Raw genomic sequence first — 19,471 nt, 5'->3', positions numbered from 1 at the left:
TTAATATAAACCCTATTGGATATTTAAGAAAATACTGTTTTTTATTAAAGAAGGTTATCATGGGGAAACTATGTAATTTCCGTAACGATCATTGGGGCTCACAAACTTTTTCTCGTCACTGTATATAGAAGCATGCACACCAGGTCTAGATAAAGGCTCCAGAGAGAGTAGAAACGTTGACATGTTTAGATAAATTGGATATTGTTTCTCCAAGACCTGGTGTGCCTGCTTCCTTTCTTGCTTGAGTCTGTGCCCAGGCTGTTCATTTAACTTTAGTGGAGAGCCACTATTACCTGCATTTTATTTATATTTATATATATATATATATATATATATATGCAAATATAGCTGTATGCTCATCTGCATGTCTTAGGCAGGTCTGCAACCCCGCCTTTCCCCATTATCACCCAGCATACAGCACTTCCACTGCAGCAAGGGATTCTGGGAAATGACATGCAAATGAGCACACAGTGTCACTTTTTGCCTCAATAACCATTTTTAACATGGTTCCCTATAGGCTTAAGCTTGCTGCATGGTCACAGCTTTGAGCACAGCCAGGATTAAGGTGCATACCCAGAAAACCACCCACAGACAGCTGTTTCGACCTTGATGGGTCTCATCAGTGTGGGGTTGGATTTACTGGGAATGCAAGAGAGGCTATGGGATAGGCTAAACCATAATACTGAGTTAAGTTATGGTGAGTAAAAAAAGTGACAAAAACCCTCCACAGGAAAGCCAATATGCAAATATAGCTGTATGCTCATCTGCATGTCTTAGGCAGGTCTGCAACCCCGCCTTTCCCCATTATCACCCAGCATACAGCACTTCCACTGCACTGTGTGCTCATTTGCATGTCATTTCCCAGAATCCCTTGCTGCAGTGGAAGTGCTGTATGCTGGGTGATAATGGGGAAAGGCGGGGTTGCAGACCTGCCTAAGACATGCAGATGAGCATACAGCTATATTTGCATATTTGCTTTCCTGTGGAGGGTTTTTGTCACTTTTTTTTACTCACCATAACTTAACTATATATATATATAAATATATATATATATATATATATATATATATATATATATATATAACACACAAAATGTTCATAGGACAAATCACTTATCTTATAATCAGGGTGCTTACAGTGAAAGTGTTAAACGAAAAAATGTGAGGCGCTACTAGTGAAGATAATGGATATATAAATAAATGAATAAATATATATAAATATAAATAAATATATTGTGATAAATATAAAGTGCTCAATATGTGAAAAAATGGCAAACTTCGCTGCTCAACCCTCTTGGGAGAAGATCCAATTTCTCCCGTCTATATATATATGGTGAAACCTGCGCTCCCCACGAGCTTCTGCTTACAGTGCAGCCAGGATCACCATCCAGCAACAAAGATCCAAAGAATCCGCAGCACTCACTACTCAGTTTAAATTGTAAAAAAGGGTTTCATTCATCTTACAAGCATCAGGGGTGAATACAAGAAAGAAGGGAGCGACGTTTCGGACCTCCCGGTCCTTTATCAAGCTAGATAAATGACCGGGAGGTCCGAAATATCATTCCCTTCTTTATTCTATTTACCCGATGCTTGTGAGATTAATTAAACCCTTTTTTACAATTTAAACTGACTAGTGAGTGCTGCGGATTCTTTCGATTTTTGTTTTAGAGATATATATATATATATTTATTTTTCCCCGCCCACACCAAAGGCGGTGAAGACTCAGCACCCAAAGTGTTAAAAAACAAACAATCTTTGTATTGAAAGAAAACAATAGTTTGTGGATCAAATCCATACTGAATGTGATTCTGTAAACTGGATAAATGATTTAACATTTGGGGGAACTTGGACATGCTTAGCAGAGCTATCACCAATGGTTGTAATTGAATCTGAATATTGTAGTACATGGTTACTAAATGGATTGTAATTTAACAAGAAATCAAAGGGAGGCATGGTTTAATTCAAACAATTTTACATGACTTAAATATAATATATGTATAGTGTATGATGCTGACAATCACATACATTCTATCTATACTGTAAAACATGCCGTTTATGGAGTGGTCTAATAGCAATGTCCACAAATTATGACTTTAACCACTTTATCTCCCTGAGCTTCATACGCCAAAATATAATGCAATCTATTTTACAGTAAAGCTGTGCAGAAAAAAATATTCCGCGGCCAGAATTACAAGGAAATGTGAATTTTCACTTGCATGGAAAGTGAGAAATCGTTTCATTGACTTCAGTGTAAGGCTGAATTGTGGCAGGAGAAAAAAATAATTCGAAATAGGTAGAAAGCTGAGGCTAAAATATGTAAATTTTGCGAAGAACTTCCCGAAAATTAGACACAAAAACAAGGTAAAACAGTAAAATCTCAAGGATTTTAGTGAGTTACACAAAAAAAAGAATGGCATTGCAAACTGTTGATTTTTGTTATGTTGAGCAAAAAAAAAAACCTTCCATTTCCCCCCCTCTTCCCATGTATTTCTCCCCCCATCTCACTCTTACCACCTCTCTTCCTCACACTCAATTAAACCCCCTCTCTCCTCACTCCCTCCCCTCCATCAATTACCCCCTCTCACTCAATCCCGCTCCCTCAATCCCCCCTCCTCACACTCATTTCCATCACCCCTGGCAAGACACACATAAGCCCCCCATAATAATTAACCCTCCTCCCCCAAACATACATACAAACAAAAACACCCCACCCCAAACACAACCCCCCCAAACATATACAACCTCCCCACTCCCCAAATACATACAACACCCCCTCCAACCCCCAAAATATCTATATATTTTTAAACCCCCCCCCCCCAAATACATACAACCCCTCCCCCCCACACCCACCAAATACGTGTACATACAAAACACACTTATCTTCAAGATGGTGTCAGGCCTCTGGAGCCCCGGCTCCCCCCCCTCCCCCCCCCACCGCTGCTGCGAGCCTCTTGTCGGGCTTCCCCCTCTTCCATGCTGTTCGGGTCTGCCTCTCTCCCTCAGTGTCCCGTGCCGGGCCTCTCTCTCACAAGCCAGTGCATGGGCCGACTTCAGAGAGAGGTCTGGCACGGGACAGTGAGAGAGGCCTGCAGCTAATGAGAGCTGGGGCCTTGCAGCCAAACAAAGAAGTTGGGCCCGACCTCTGGCTGGGCTCAACTTCTTTGTCCAGTTGCCGGTCCTCTCATTGCCACTGTTAGGCTAAGGCCCCGCTCCCTCAGTCAGCGCGCCCGCACTGCAGACAGGCGGCGCGGTAACAGGCACAGACCGCGATATGCGGTCTGTAGGGAGCTGGGGTGGGAGTGGGGGGCGTGGTTTGAGCGGAGGGACCCGCTACATCCCCTATCCCCCCCTCCCTCCACGGGCTCGGGCTCGGTGTCCCGGGCTGCAGGAGGGAGCTGCTGTGGGCTGCTGGAAGGTAAGCAGCTCCCGCTCCCTCCCCCTTCCCGCACAAATGCCCTCCTCACACACGCTGATACACACACACACGCTACCTTGTGTAGGAAGCTGTCTGACAGCTCCCGCCCCCTCCGCTGATAGGCGCACCACGTGACGCGTCCCCGCTCGGGATCACAATTTTCTTGCATGCCCTGGCGGCTGACGCGTCACAGCGCGTAGTGAGCCGTGCAGCGAGGGGGGACTGGGACCGGCTCAGAAGGATTGGGGAACGCTCACGCGGCCGCCGGGCGCAGCGGGTCCCAGCCCTTATGGTTGCCAGGTGTCCGTATTGAACCAGACAGGCCGATATTTGGTTCCCCTGTCCGGTAAAATATGAGAGATAATACCGGACATGGGATAGAGCAGGGCTGCTGCTGCTAGGGGGCTGGGCAGCTTCTGATTGGTTGCTCCTGTGTAATTCAGCCAATCAGGAGGTGGCAGGAGCCTGGGGGGTGGGGCAAAAGAGTGGAGGAAAAGCATGCAGCAGAGAGGTGAGGCTGTGTGTGTGGTCTCAGTGTCCTGCCTGTGTGTGTCTGTCTATCTGTGTCCTGCGTGTGTGTGTGTGTGTGTGTGTGTGTGTGTGTGTGTGTGTGTGTGTGTGTGTGTGTGTGTGTGTGTGTGTGTGTGTGTGTGTGTGTGTGTGTGTGTATATATATCTGCCTGTCTGTCTGTGTGTATCTCAGTGTGTGAGTATCTCAGTGTGTGTGTGTATGTCTTTCTGTCTGTGTTGTGTCCTGCCTGTATATGTGTGTGCCTCAGTGTGTGTGTGTGAGAGTGTGTGAGTGAATGTCTCAGTGTGTGTGTGTATCTCAGTGTAAGTGTGTGTATCTGTCTCAGTGTGTGAGTGTGTGTGTGTCTCAGTGTGTGTGTGTGTGTGTGTGTGTGGTGACAGACAGTACATACAGTACTGGCAACTTTGTTTAATTGCTCACACCCTTTACTTTACTTTTACTATACTAACAGTCTTCCCATTTTCAAGGCCTATTAAAAATAACCCCCATTGTAAATTCTCAGAAAGGCTTCATAACTCAGCTCTCATCACAGCAGCATTGCAATCTCTGCAGCGCCCTTACTTACAGATCATCCCCAAGAAGGCAGAGCAGGTTACTTATTCAATGGCATGATTCAATATGCAATTTAAAGCTGGATTTTGAAGTCTAAATTTGAAAGCTACTGCACTGATAATGACAGGGAGGGGGTGGGGGGTGAGAGGATGAAGGGAGAAGGTGAGAGAGGATGAAGGGAGGGGATGAGAGAAGATGAAGGGAGGGGTGAGAGGACATGGAGGGGTGAGAGGAGAAGGGGGGTAGGAGAGTGAGAGCACAAGGGGGGAGAGAGAGAGAGGATGAGGAGGGGTGCAACAATCTTGGAATTTTTGGAAGGAGCAGTAAGATCAGTATTGCTCGCCATGCACAGTATGACTGCAAATCAGTTATTTATAAATGATCTGATCATTACGTCATTTGTTCTAAATTTCACTCCAAACATGCACCAATTTGCACCATTTCATATTCTATTTCCTAAAACAATCCTCGGAAGGGCGCTCCCTCCCAAGACTCCTCCCCAGATTTTTTACGAAATAGAATATAAATTGGTGCAAATTGGTGAATACTTGGTGTGAAATTTAAAAAAAATGACATAACAGTCAGGTCATTTATAAATAACATTCTTCCCCACCAACGATTCTCGCGCGTCGCACCTTTCACCATTGTGTCCAGTATTTTTGGACAAGCCACCTGGCAACCCTAGCCACTGTGTCCCAGCTCCCCCCATTTACGCGTCGGAAGCTGGACCTAGCTTCAGGCGCACGCCGATATCAGAGAGGCCCAGCAAGCACCGGGGGCAGAGTCAGACAGAGAGAGTGAGGGAGAGGCAGGTCCGCAACTGGGGAGAACCAGGGCCCAGCAGCAACAAGAGGACCGTCAGCCGGGCAAAGAAGTTGGACTTAACCTCTGGCCGGGCCCAACTTCCAGCACCGGCTGGACCCTTCCGCCGCCACTGGGTCCGGGACACTTGTCCCGGCTCTCCTGTCTACCTCAATTTAGTGTAAACGTTCCTGAGGACAGAAACATTAGAATCAATTCAATTCTAAACATGCTGGCCCACTGAAGACATCCAAATCAAGCTAATTTAAAATATTAAAACCATTCCAAAAAAACTGGCAACTTAGACCTAGATCCACAAAGCTCTGTTACATCAGAGCTTATAGCTTTAAGACAAGAATGGATTTTATGATCCCTGAGGTTACCATGTAGCCGCAAAGCTAATTATATGCAAAAACAACATCCAAATTACATCTACTTTACATAGCCTTAACATCACGTTATTGAAGCATAACTGTGTTATTTTCAATGATGTGACATTAGGTATGTCGTGGCTTTAATCCAACCAGACGCTGAAATAGGTTGGAAGTTGGGATGAGAGGACAGGGAAAAACTGCTAGGAAATAACACTTTGGGCCGAATATGTCAAACTTCCGTAAAGGTGAGTTAATATTGAACCCGCTAAAAAAAAAACAGCGTTATTACCACAATGTTAAGTAGGGATACATTAACATTGCAGTAATAAAATATCGGCTGCGTTATTCGGGCTAAGTCGCGATGCAGGAATTAAGACGGCCATTATGGGAGGGGGAGTGGCTCAGTGAGTAAAAGACACTGACTGGCACTGAGAGTGTGAAGCAGGGGAGCCTGGTTCAATTCCCAGTGTTGGCTCCATGTGACCTTGGGCAAGTCACTTTATCTCCCTGTGCCTCAGGCACCAAAAACATAGATTGTAAGCTCCACGGGGCAGGGACCTGTGTGCGTATAACTAGCAGCGCTATACAAAAACATGCTATTATTATTTATTATTATTAAATGCATTAATACCGCATCACTATCATATTTCTATCATAGGCTTCTGTTATGTCTATTATTACAAAAGCCTATGATTAAATAACATTCACCCATTTGATGCCGGTGGTTACCAAGGTATACCACAGGTACCAAAAGGGGTTAATACATATAAAAAAAAAACACTACCTACCTCTGTTGCACACCTCAGTAGCTAGTAAAGCATTGCCATGCATAATTAATGGGTTAACTCATCCCCCCTCCCCCTCTCTGGGAGACCTAACCACCAACCCCAACACAACAACCCCATCAGTCACCGCCCCTACGGCTGCATCCCTTACCCTGGCCCCCCGCTAGACTAATGCCCAAGATCCCTATAAGCCAAAGGTGGCTAATAGTGTTTTTATTTGTAACCATAAAAAATATTCACGTACCCAGTAATACAAATGTCTTTTTTTTTAAAGCATGAATAATAGTAATGAAAGGGGATTATTCATGTATTTAAATATTGTTACTGTCTTTTTTTTTTATTACCGAGTGAACATCTGTATATTTTTTATGGTTTTAGGGAGTGCAGGGTAGAGAGGGGTGGCTGGGGGGTGTTGTGGCTGGATGGGTTAGCACACGAAGCACTTTAACGTTAGTAAATCAATACATGGCAATGCTTTACTAATGCCACTAAGATGGCCACCTCTGCAAGCATCAGTGTCGTGCAACTTGGAGCCAGAATTGTGTACCTCTACCCGATTGTACGCTTTTATTTCCATTGTCGCTGAGATTCCCTCTGCCCATGGGGTGGATGTGCCATCAAGGAGGAACCCTGATTTTACCAGCCTGATTGGGATTTTGAAAATGTGAGCAGTCACTCTGCGAGCTGCTGACTTTCTTCACCAACGGGCTCATACATTATTGCACTATTGTTTGTACTGTATGCTCTCTGCTTTTCTCTGGTGCTGTCCTGCGCTGCCCTGACTTTCAGAAGATCTCTTTAACTCTGCCCTTGCTGCTCTCACTTTGGGAATGCCAGTACTAAAGAAGACACAACATCAAGAAATCTTATCCAGCTCCATCTTGACCCCCACACATGCTCCCCACCAACTTCTCCTGGCTTCATCTGTCACCCAACACTGACAGAAAAAATATTCCATCTGCCAATCCTAAAGCAAACAACCAACTTACCTCCTTAACCTTCGCCACCCTTTTCCATCTTCCCTCCCCCCACCCTCTCACCATTTGGATTCAACCAGCCATAAAATAAGTTCTTATGAAAATGTAGGGTACTTACATTGCGTTCTGAATGTTTATGTTGTATCATGTACTATATAGATTGTTTCCATCACTATCTAGTCTACGGTACACTATAGATACATTTTAATAATAACAAAGGCTTTGCTGATCACTAAATACGGCAGTGGTTCTAAGCTCCAGTCCTCAAGACCCCCCCCCCCCCCCCAACAGGTCAGCGTTTCAGGATATCCCTGCTTCAGCACAGGTGCCTCAATCAGCCTGAGCTACTGATTGAGCCACCTGTGCTGAAATAGGGATATCCTGAAAACCTGACCTGTTGGGGGATCTTAAGGACTGGAGTTGAGAACCCCTGGAATACGGTATCCCCTGGGCCGGCTTTTATCAGGCCCCCCTGGCTGCAAAGTGACTCATATAGTGACTGAAAGAAAGGTATTTAGTACTTGGCACGGAGACAGCTCGAAAATTCTTCCCTAAAAATCAAATCAAAATAAAAAATCAGAACGATTCTCCTGTCTCTAAAATAATTGATCAAGAAGTAACAAGAAAAGGCCTCACAGCATGCCCGCTAGCACTCTGAAAAGTAAATGTTTTTGTGAAGACAGGTGCAATGTTAAACAAAAATTAAGACAAGCTGTCAGTGTATTATTTGACTGCTCAGCAGATTAAAATATGTAACAAAGTTTCTGAATTTCACAAAGGCATTTAGAAAATTACGCGTTGCACTTGGTGACATAAATACTTTCACTGACCTAGCTTTGGTGCCGGAGATTCATCGAAGGTTAACCCCGACAGGGCCCTCAGAAGACGTCAACGCACTGCTTTACATAGCAATGAGTTGCAGGCCCCTCTGGTCGTGAAAAGGTTAACGTGATCAAGACGTAGGAATAAATCCTTAGAAGAGACGTGTGAGCTCTCAAAAAGCGCATGTATTATTACATTTAGTAGGAATCGCCATGCTGGTCCATTATAACAGCTTGTATAATTGAATATGGTCATGTAAAGTCTTTCTCACATATCTACACTGAAAAGCACGGGGTGGTCATGGAGACAGGCAGGTCGTGCTGCAGCTTTATCCCACTGCCTTTAATAACTAACAGGTCTATACATAAGATAATGCATAATCCATAATCCGGATACATGCAACATTCATTCTGATTTATAGTGGTATTGACTAAGATTATTTTATACAAATTGAGCAGTGGTTGACCTAATTTGTATATGGGTGATAGTGGTAGAAATCAGCAATATTCGCCATCACAATGTCTTCCCAAAAGCATGGCACCCAAATGAAGGGACAACACATTGGTGCCATACACTAGTGCAATATGGTGCACAACATTTCATTACAGTAACGTATAGTATCAAAAGGTCTACAACAAAAATACAACCAGAAACTCTACACCACACTCCTTAGAAGCCCAAGTGCCCAGTAAGGTTTGGTCAGTCTACTTTATGTGTAGCTGGCCTCTGAGGCTTACAGGTACACTGCCTAGGGGTTCATGTGGTATGAAAAGCTCACTCAGTACATACATATATACTTGAAATGCTTTATCATCTTTTACTGGTGTTCTGCTGAAGAATGACCTAAACATCTAAAAACAAATAACACAAGATGAAAGCACCTCCAATTTCACTTAAAGCTAACATTTCATCATGAGTAACATCATTATTAACCCTTTTGTATTAGTTATATCATGTTACCTAAAAGTGTATCATGCGTTTGCCAAATTTTGTATCTATAACCCCAATTTAAATGAAATATTACAGGCATACACCGCATTAACGTACGCAATGGGACCGGAGCATGTATGTAAAGCGGAAATGTACTTAAAGTGAAGCACTCCCTTTTCCCCACTTATTGATGCATGTACTGTACTGCAATCATCATATACGTGCATAACTGATGTAAATAACACATGTGTAACAAGCTCTATAGTCTCCCCGCTTGCGCACAGCTTCGGTACAGGTAGGGAGCCGGTATTGCTGTTCAGGACGTGCAGACAGGCGCATGCGTGAGCTGGCGTTTGCCTATTGGGCGATGTGTCCTTACTCGCGAGTTTACTTAAAGTGAGTGTCCTTAAACCGGGGTATGCCTGTATTAAAAGTAATAGAAAAGGGTTAATAATGATGAAATTTTAAGTTTTAACTTCAAGGGCCAAAGAATAAAAGATCCCATTGGATTGGGCCTTACAATTTATAATTTTTTGTTTTCTGACAGGGAAGTGGGAGATTTGATTTGTAATGTATTTCTCTATTCTGCTTTTAGGGCCACTGGGGTTCAGAAGGTTCAAGGCACATATTGATTAGTTTATCACTGATTGTGTATTGATTGTGTACTGAGTCATTCAAATGACGTGGGCAAATTAATGACATACTGCTTAGAAATAAGACTGGGTTGAACCTTAGCAATTTTTGTTGGAACCCAGTGTGAATCTTTTTCTGAATGAGATGAAAACGGGAGTATCATGATGTATTAAGAATGAAATACTTGCAGAAAACACCACACAGAATTCCCTTAGTTATTCAGTTTAAGGTTATCCAACCATATTATGTGTGGCACACTTCAAAATAAACACGTGCAGATTAACACCACAAATGCAATAAGGGAAGCTCATTTCTGAAATTCTGTGTTTGATTCTGTTTCTTATTTATCTCTCTTGAAAATGATTTTATTTATATGGGGTGTTATTTGAAAGACTATTCTGCACTTTACAGGAAATGATCCTTCCTTGTAGCAAGTCTCATGTTGCGTGAAATGCACAAACTCTATGCAGATATTGGCATTGATAATTTACATTCATACACTGTGCAACTTGGAGTGAAGCAAGGTAAACAGATATATAAGTAGGTTTAACAAATCTGAATTTCCTTCCTAAATTGGCAACAATACAATCTAGTGAAAAGATCACAAACAAGATATAAAGTCTTGTTTTCTAATCCCGAGCCATTATGAAACCACAATTAAGTCACGGAGCATGTAGAATCTAGCAGGACCAAACCCTTATCCAGCATCTGATCTCATCACAAATGAATGGCACAGTTATTGTCTAAAATTAATGCTATGCTGATCTAATGCACAATGAATTATAGTGTTTTTAATACCAAGGTGTGGGATTTTCCATTTTAAAATAATCCCAGCTATTGCTGATTACTGTTATTTTTATTCGTGTAAAAAAAAAAACACTGGATGCAGAAAAGGGACTCTAACTCGAACAAGAGAGGCTAACCAGTGAAGTTTCTGGGACATTTTTATAGGATAGCTGGACGGAAATTATACTGTTTTGCAGATTACACAAGTATCTAAAACTATAAGACAACGTGAGCAAGGATTTAAAGAATTTATAGGATGGTCAAGTGTTTGCCAGGTATAGTTAAATGCTGAATGTAAAAAAAACACAGTGCCTTTCTATGTGTGTATATAGCAGACAACAGAGAAGCCCAATGCTACATCCAACATGACAGAAATACACAGTAAAATACTTATATATTCTCTTGAAATAGGGTCATTTAGTTTAACCCTTTGGCCAAAGCGTTGTAAGCTTGCGAGCCACGTGTGTATATATACAGGGTTATCATACCTGAACATTACAAACATTGAAAAAAAATGCAGTGGAGATGGTTAGTAGGATGTTATTCTATGTACAGTATATTCTATATACAGTAGGGAGGAATATCACCTCCAGAAAGAGTGCTGACTGACTCACCTAGTACTGTCAATAGTTTTGGAGACCACATCACTAGAATACCATATGTAGAGTGGAGATGAGCTACAGTATGTAGCACTTGGACACTTCGTCGGCGGTTGGCTTGCTATGTCCCAAATGCCATTTGGGAACTAGCAAGCCATCCCCTAACGAATTGGCTGAGCGCGAAGGCATGCATAAGGAAGCTTGCTATTGGTGGTTCCACATGTGGTGACCTCAGCACGTATGAAGGGAGTGGGCAAAGCGAGTGTATAACCAAGCAGAGAACAATGGCACACATGGAGAGTGCGCGGAGGATATTGTGTGGATACTCATGGACTTTATTTCATACTCTGGCAGTGAGTGCAAAACGTATATATTTATTATCTTGTATAAATAAATAACACTACTACAGTTTAGTATCCCCTGCGCTTTTCTATTCTAAAGCTTCCTCCCAGAGGTAACACTGGGGTTGTGTCCCAGGACACCTCACAAATACATAAACTCATTTTTTTAGGAAGCAGTTAAAAATTGCTGTTGAAACTGCTTGATGTAAGAAATCCCATGGGGGTTGATGGTATCAAGACAAAATTGCCGCAAAATGAATGAAAATTGCATCCTTTTCATCTTGTGCTTTTTGCGTCAATGTATTAAGGACTTTGCTCCATGTTTTGCGCTGTGTGCATCAGCTTACAATTCAGATAGTGCCAACAGAAGGAGTCAGAGAGGAGATACATGACACACAGATTATAGGGATGATGCTTTGCGTCTTATTTATCTTGTATTTCTGTCAAAACTTCTCCCAGGACTGAAGTGGCGTAAACCTTTGTGGTCAAGAATTTGTGTCACATGTAAGTAAAGAAGGGTGGGTCGCCGTGTTTGTCCTTTCTTCCATGTAGTAACACAGGAGGGAGAAGGGAGTGGGTGGTATGGTGACGTCAGACGTATGACGCGCACCAGGAGAGACGACTTGTTTTGTATGTGATACGAAGAGAAGGTAGTATAGCGGCTGACACATTGTTACTCCTTTGCTTTCGCCCACAAAGGAGTATATACAGGCACCGGGTAGTGGTATTCAACATTAGTGACGCATGTACCTATAATAGATATATATTTCTACACCCGAGACTCTATCTATATGCCTGTGTGAGCCACGGTAACACTCTTGCTTAATTGACTATAAGTGTTTATTATTCTGGGCTCATGGAAATTACGCCGATATGTGTCTTATGTTGCCCGAAATATATGGTAATCACAACTCATTCGGTAACTTTGGAATTGCAAGTTGTTATTTAAAAGGGCACATATTGTCATATTACCATATACCTTTTATCCGCTGTGGACATTGTTTATCCCTTATAGCTAGGTATCTGTATACTAGCTTATTCACATACCCGAGCCGTCTCTCCCACCGAGGATTTAATATCCTATGTATTTGTTTCCCTACATGTTGATTCGTGTTTCGTTTGTCACAGTTAGATTTAATAAAATTTTGTTATTTTGGTTTTAATTACATTTTGGGTCTGTTGCCTAGGGCAGCGGTGCGCAAAGTGGGGGGCGCGATCCCCAGGGGGGGCGGGAGATTGTGCTGGGGGGGCGCGGGCAGTTGCAGAGGCCCCGCGCTCTTCCCCCAGGCATTTAAATGAAATGCCGGGGGATCGCGTGAGGCCCCTGCAACTGTTTACTTACTGGGATTCAGCCGTCTGTGCTGACGTCACACGCCCACGCGGCGTCATCTGACGCGGCTGAAGGTAGGCAGGGGGGCGCGAGAGCCGGGGGCAGAGAGACAGGGGGGCGCAGCACAAAAAGTTCGCGCTCCCCTGGCCTAGGGTCTAAGGACCCTCCTATGGTCCTAGTTATTATACATATTTTCCTCTCCTACTACAGTATATACACATCAGTATATGGTGACTCAGAGTGCAATTTTTAGGGCTTATAGTGACCCCTGGTGGTCACTTGTTCAAGTGTTATTTTAAGTAATGTAATAAGATTTATAAATAATTGTATAATGTGTCCCTGTTTCTAACCTGGTCACCCTATCTGCAACACATACACCCACCATTTTCTAGGCTTTGGAAACAGTTATTCAATGTACAGTGCCATCTAGTGGAATTATGTTTAACTGTTATAAAGCAGAGTTGGCAACAACGAAAAAGGTTTGAATGCATTAATCGTACACCCCCAAATTATTTTTTTTTTAGCTAATTGAACCCTGGTTCCTCAGATATTTGTAGTTTATTGTGCTGGTTTTGACCTAAAAACACTACAAATTTGGTTACAGAGTAACAAACAGCAATTTGCAACATTATGTACAGATGCCGTTGCAACTTTCTATTGGCTACCAAAGCTCACCCTGACCCTGCCACCATTTTGTGTCTGCTGGGCAAGTATTCAGAAAAAACTGCTCATCATTTGGAGACCAAGGAGTCCACGGAGGTGGGGGAATGATGGATAAGGTTCCAGCAAGATAAAAAGGGATTATTCAGTAAATAGTCATTACCGTAGTAATGTAAATAGTAAATAGTTCTTCAACTGAAAAGTTGTTGACGGCTGCTAATGGTTTTGCAGTTTTATGGATAAACCCCTTAGGCCGTGCCTATAGTGTCGTCGATGGCGACGGCGACACGGCGGGTGACGTCACCTGTCGCCGCAAGTTATGTTTCGCCGGGCGGCGGGGTTGCGGGATTCCGGAAATTTGATTTGTTCAAGGGCCGTCACGTGACGCAACCGCCCTTGAAAAATCAAATTTTGCCGGCTTCCAGTTTCCGCTCCATCACTCCGTCGCCGTTGCGCACACTATAAGCCACGTGGCGGTGGCAATGTATATTTTCAGGCGACGTCGCGTCGCCGTCACTATAAGCGCGGCCTTAGAGAGATAAGTAACGTTTATTTAAAGTCAAGGTAGCATCTCCACTGGAAAACAATAGAAACAAGTATTTTACAACAACAAGAAAAAAACAATCCAGAGTACGACAACACTGTACTTAAAGAGTACTTTTTAATATGCAACTCAACCTAAAATATTACTATTACCCCTCTAATTATTATAATATGAAGGATATCCTTTTGTCCAGTGAATGCACGGGGAAATGAAGCGATTTGCTCCAAATCACATGATGTATAAGTGGCCTAGACCAGACCCTAAAACCTATGCCGGTCCTCCTCAATATAACTGTTTTCCTTTAAGGTACAAACATGTCCACTCAGGATTTTGTTTATTTATTTGCATTTAAGAAAAAGAACCCCACCTTGAATTTCAGGCTGTAGCCTCTTTTAAAATAGCCGGAAACGGAGTGAAGAATGCGGGGCACTACAGGTGAAGAAATCATGAAAAACATATGCAGGGAAGTGCACGCTCATCAAAAATATGAAGCTTTAATAAAATCGGAGGTAACAGCCACCTACACTTAAGTGTTTTGTCAAGGTGTACAATGCTACGCTACAGCGTGAAACGCGTAGGTGGGCTGTTACCTCCGTTTTTATTAAAGCTTCATATTTTTTATGGGAGTGCACTTCTCTGTATATGTTTTTCATGATTTCTTGACCTGTAGTGCACCGCATTCTTCCCTCCGTTTCCTGCTTCTATACCGAACGAGCTGCACACAGAATACCAGAATACCTAAGGATCTAAAGAACGGATGTTTGAACTTTCAATATGTGAGTAAGTTCAATGTGGTCGCTCCACAGCTTACTACATGGTTGAGGGAAGGTATAGACATTTGATGATATAGTCCTAAACGCTGCTATATCTGGACACTGGATGTGTTAGCCCAGCCGTGAGCAAACTGGGGGGTGGGAGATTTGTCTGGGGGGCGCGGGCTGTTGCAGAGGTCCCACGCTCTTCCCACAGGCATTTAAATGAAATGCCGGGGGATCGCGTGAGGCCTCTGCAACTAACTTACCGGGATTCTGAAGAACTGCAGGGACACCGCGGTGCTATGTGGAGTGAGGTCACGTGACCCCCGTGGAGTCATTTGAAGCCACCGAGCAAGGTGAGGGGGGCGCGAGAGCAAGAGGGAGCAAGCAGGGGGGCGCCGCTGAAAAAGTTTGCGCTCCCTTGTGTTAGCCTTCTAAAATGATGGTATTTGTGGGTTTCCAGGCAGGCGTTACCTTTTTTTCCATACAAGCCTTATATACTGTTAGTGAATTAAATGGTATTCCTGATGTGAAATCTACAAATGTTTTTTTTTTATTATACATCTGTTCTCTATGGTTCTGAGCACCACACTCTTTCTGGACTTTAAAATAGTAGTCTTACTTGTTTTTCCATCTCTCCTTTGAAAAGGGATATATCAAAATATCTTCCCGAGTTTTTTTCTAGAAATCTTCTTATAAGAGCACAGGATTTATAATCTGCTTTTTCTAAAGGAGAGCAGAAGGTACACATTGTGGTGTAAAACAGTAAGACCATCTTTTAAAAAATATAAGTACTAGCCTTTGTGTGGTCTCCTTTATTGTTACATGTACAGTAAAATAAAAAAAAACAGAATTGATTATATTTATTTTAAAAAATAAGTAATATTGAGGGTCACTGTCTGAAAGAAAATAACATCTTAGTTGTTGGAATAAAAAACATGAGAATAACTAACAGAAATTACATCTGCACAATGAGTCCCAACAGTAGAAACCAGTGTTATTTATATACACCATTATTTTATCAAACAACAACAGAAACGCATTATCAGGCATCCAAATATATCCAGCTGGTCAGGCTGCCATCATATATAAGCGAATCAGACAGGAAACAGGATGTTGACTTAACAATTAAATATAGACACAATTCAATGAAACAATGTTTACACGGGGAGTGTATACACCAGCATGGGTTGTTTTTTTAGCATTTTCAACAATTTTCACCGATCACATGTAGGGTGACCAATTGGCAATAAATTATAAGGGACAGGCTTAGCTATTACATGTTTTAACAAAAAATAATTATTATTACCAGAGCTGACATGTTCTGCCTCTGAGGCCTACTGAGGCATATAATCTCCCAATTAAATCATATATTTCTACCAGAGGTTCATGAACTAGTCTTAAATTCGACATTAGATGTGAAATTTTGATTGGCCGCAGCCTCAATAGAGTCCCCTTCTTTCTTCTAGTAATATCTACTGCCAACACTTAGGGGATTTCTATAAGATGTACAGCAAATTGAAAACAAATGCCACCTACAGTATCTTCCCTATGTTTGGCTAACTTGAGTCAAGTTCTAACATAACATACTTACATTTTCCAAATAATAATCCAATCACTTTGAAAAACACTAATCCAACATATCAAATAAAATGAAAGCCTAATATAAAGAAAGACAGGTTTTACCTGGAAGTGCAGAATGATGGTCCATATTAAGCCCAAAGTCAATTTGGGATTGCCATCTGTTATGTCATCATTTCGTATATTGACTAGTTTCACCTGCAACATACAAAATAATAGTCTATACAAATATAATAACGAAGTATTCGTGTGTACAATATCCACATCAGCTGTTGCAAATCCAGCTTCTGTTTGCTGATGAACAAAAAATGTGGCCAATTACTATACTATATCAGGATAACCACAAAACTGCATTTACAATGCCTTACTTTCTTCTAAAGGTTCAGTCTTATGATATTAGATTTGAGAGAGCAGCCTGTACTCTGGAGGAGAGGCAGGAGCGTGTTAAGGTGAGTGTATATGCCCTAGTGTGTGTGTATTTGTGTGCTGATGTGAGTGTGAGTATGTATGATTGTGTACTGCAGGTCTATGTATGTATGTATAGGATATTATGGTTGTGTAAATGTTGGTTGGTAGACTTAAAGGTTTGCCACTAAAATGCAAACTGGCTTGTTCACAGTACTGTCATCATACTGTAGTTAATTGAATTAACGTGAGTGAAAGTGTGTCTCTATTTTCGTGAATCTGGAAGAGTTACCCTTATTGGTATTTGAAAATGTTGGTAAGTGTGTAACCCTAGTTATATTTTGTGGGATTATTCCTATATACAGGTCTTTTGGAGTCCAGCTGTTTGGCTCTATGCATTCCTGTAATTTACCTATATATTTTTGCCTGGAAAATGCATTCTTGTTGATGCTGATTTCTATGAATACATGAGTTAGTCAACATCTTATTACGAATGCATCCTGTAATGAGGATGCATTTGTCTCAGAGATTATATACCAGTGGAGTTTAGTGTGGCAGTGTGAGAAGTAAACAATATGAATATAATGTGTCATAAAATCATAACCTTGTCTGACAAAAATGTAAAGTTCAGTACTTAATGTGTTTTGGGCGCGCAGCCATGAAAATCTACAGACCGTAGACTTGCAGATTTATTAACCCCCACCTTTTCTGGGCCCCACTACCTATAACTGTAGATAATGTGACTTATGAAAGTAAGGCCTTGGCCATCTTCCCTGCTTGCTGGCGGAAGAGCGCTGACGCGCGCTCCCGCTCAGCACTGAGCCCCTACAGCCGCAATTAGAGCGGCTTTAGTAGGGGCTCACCTACGCTTCCGCAAGCGCGCGGAAGTGTAGGTCTTAGGGGAATTTAAAATTCCCCCGCTTGCCGGCGCGACAGGCCGGTCACGTGAGCGGTTCGCCCAATGAGGGCGAACCGGCTCCGTGACATCACTGGCCCGCCCCCGGCCAGCCCCCTGATGGCCCGCTGACAGCGCGTGCGGTAAGCAACCGCAAGGCCAGGGAAAGCACCCGCTCAGCGCGCGGCTGAGCACGCCAGCAGGGAGCCTGGCCGAGGCCTTAGGGATTGAGAATCAGGTGGCATTGCTATAATTTGATAAGATGCTAGCCCCCCATTACTACTTTCAAAGGAACTTGGAACGCAATACAATGCAATGCACTCCCCACTAAAGCCCCTATTTAGTAAACAGTGCTAACATTTAAGCCTTTGAGTACTAGAGGGTCCGCAGCGACCCGTAGCCCAGAAATTTAAGTGGAGTCATCCTCGTCCACTTCCCTACACTACAGATTGTGTCCTGTGCTCCTTAGGAATGCAGGACATGATCTAACCTGAAAAACAGGCATTCCTAGGGCATGACGTAGCCAGAACATCATGGTGCACCTGGAGTGCCAGACCCCATGACATGGTGACGACATCTTGAGGCCTCCAAAGGATTAAGGCATCTTATGGCCCATTCACTTAAATAGCCGGTGAGGTGCCTTAAACCTCAGGTGGCTTACTGAAACTCAGATCTAAATACTGTATCTCAGTAATCAGTCCCACAAGAACAAAATGATACACGATTCACATGTTTCGGGGTCATTTGCAGACGATCATTTTCAAGTTTTAACATTTTATTGAAGCAAACAAAGAAATATTACCTGTCGTTTTTTCAAATAGTCAAGTGCAATTTGTACATTCTGCAGCCTATGGAAGCGCATTCTGCCTTTTTCACGTGGCTAAAAAGGGAAAAGAGATATGATGAGAAAAAAGTGCACAAGTATATATTCCAGAATTACACCTGCATTTTACTTAAGCCTTCAATGTAATCATTGGGTAAATGTTAAGTCTCTTCCAGCCAGAGGGATCAGTAATGCATTGTATAATGCGCTGCTGACCACCCTTGCAGAAAAGGAGACTACCAATTTAATATGCATGGAAATCTATTAGAACTAAGAGTAAGATTACTTTTTATGGGGTTTTTTTTCCTGAAAAATAGATTATTCTTTTTAGTGATATTTCTTTTACTTATTTCATACTAGAAAAATAATGCACAAAACCCTAAACAAGATTGATACAGTATAGGGTTATATTTGAATACAATGTATTTAAATCTGTATACAATGTATTATTTATTATACCCTAAAGCTACAATGTCTACAAATGCAAAGAAAAAAGAAAGCCAACACACCTACAAGAAAATAAATGTATAAATGTAACATCTTGATACACCAGTAAGCCCCTGATGAAATCCGCAAAGGCGGAAGAAACGCGTAGGGACGGTTTACATTGCAACTACGGTGGCTGACCTGCCTTCAGCACCAGAGAGAGACCAAGGAAACGCAGGCAAAGTCCTTCCGGTATCCAGTACCACATGCGTGGTAGCAATGGCGGACGCACGCTGCTGAGAAGCTCCTGACGGATGGTTGATATACACCCTGGAGAAAACGGCGTTCTCAAATACTGGAATACGAATTAATCGTGAGATTGCAGAGCGGAGGTGACTGTGGAGTCTTCGTTTGGTGCATGGGCAGGTCCCATAAAATGCTTGTTTTTATCAGACAAATTGTAAGTGTGCATTTGTCTTGTCCATGATTTATTAAAATGTTCATCT

At 42.5% G+C, this 19,471-nt stretch overlaps 1 protein-coding gene across 23 annotated transcripts in view; it reads right to left on the bottom strand.

Moving 5' to 3' along the window:
• DST (dystonin) overlaps positions 1-19,471 on the bottom strand; it is a 535,648-nt gene that overhangs the window by 290,775 nt on the left and 225,402 nt on the right. For all 23 annotated transcript variants that reach the window (XM_075598122.1, XM_075598131.1, XM_075598128.1 and 20 more), the window contains 2 exons: positions 18,519-18,596; positions 16,522-16,614 (listed from right to left, as the gene is read on the bottom strand). In XM_075598122.1, the coding sequence (XP_075454237.1) occupies positions 16,522-16,614; positions 18,519-18,596 (171 nt within the window). The remainder of the gene's footprint in view (positions 1-16,521; positions 16,615-18,518; positions 18,597-19,471) is intronic.

Source organism: Ascaphus truei, chromosome 4 (assembly GCF_040206685.1).
Source record: "Ascaphus truei isolate aAscTru1 chromosome 4, aAscTru1.hap1, whole genome shotgun sequence".
NCBI classification, from domain to species: domain Eukaryota; kingdom Metazoa; phylum Chordata; class Amphibia; order Anura; family Ascaphidae; genus Ascaphus; species Ascaphus truei.
The sequence above is the reverse complement of the archived record's forward strand: the minus strand, read 5'-3'. Positions and strand labels throughout refer to the sequence as shown.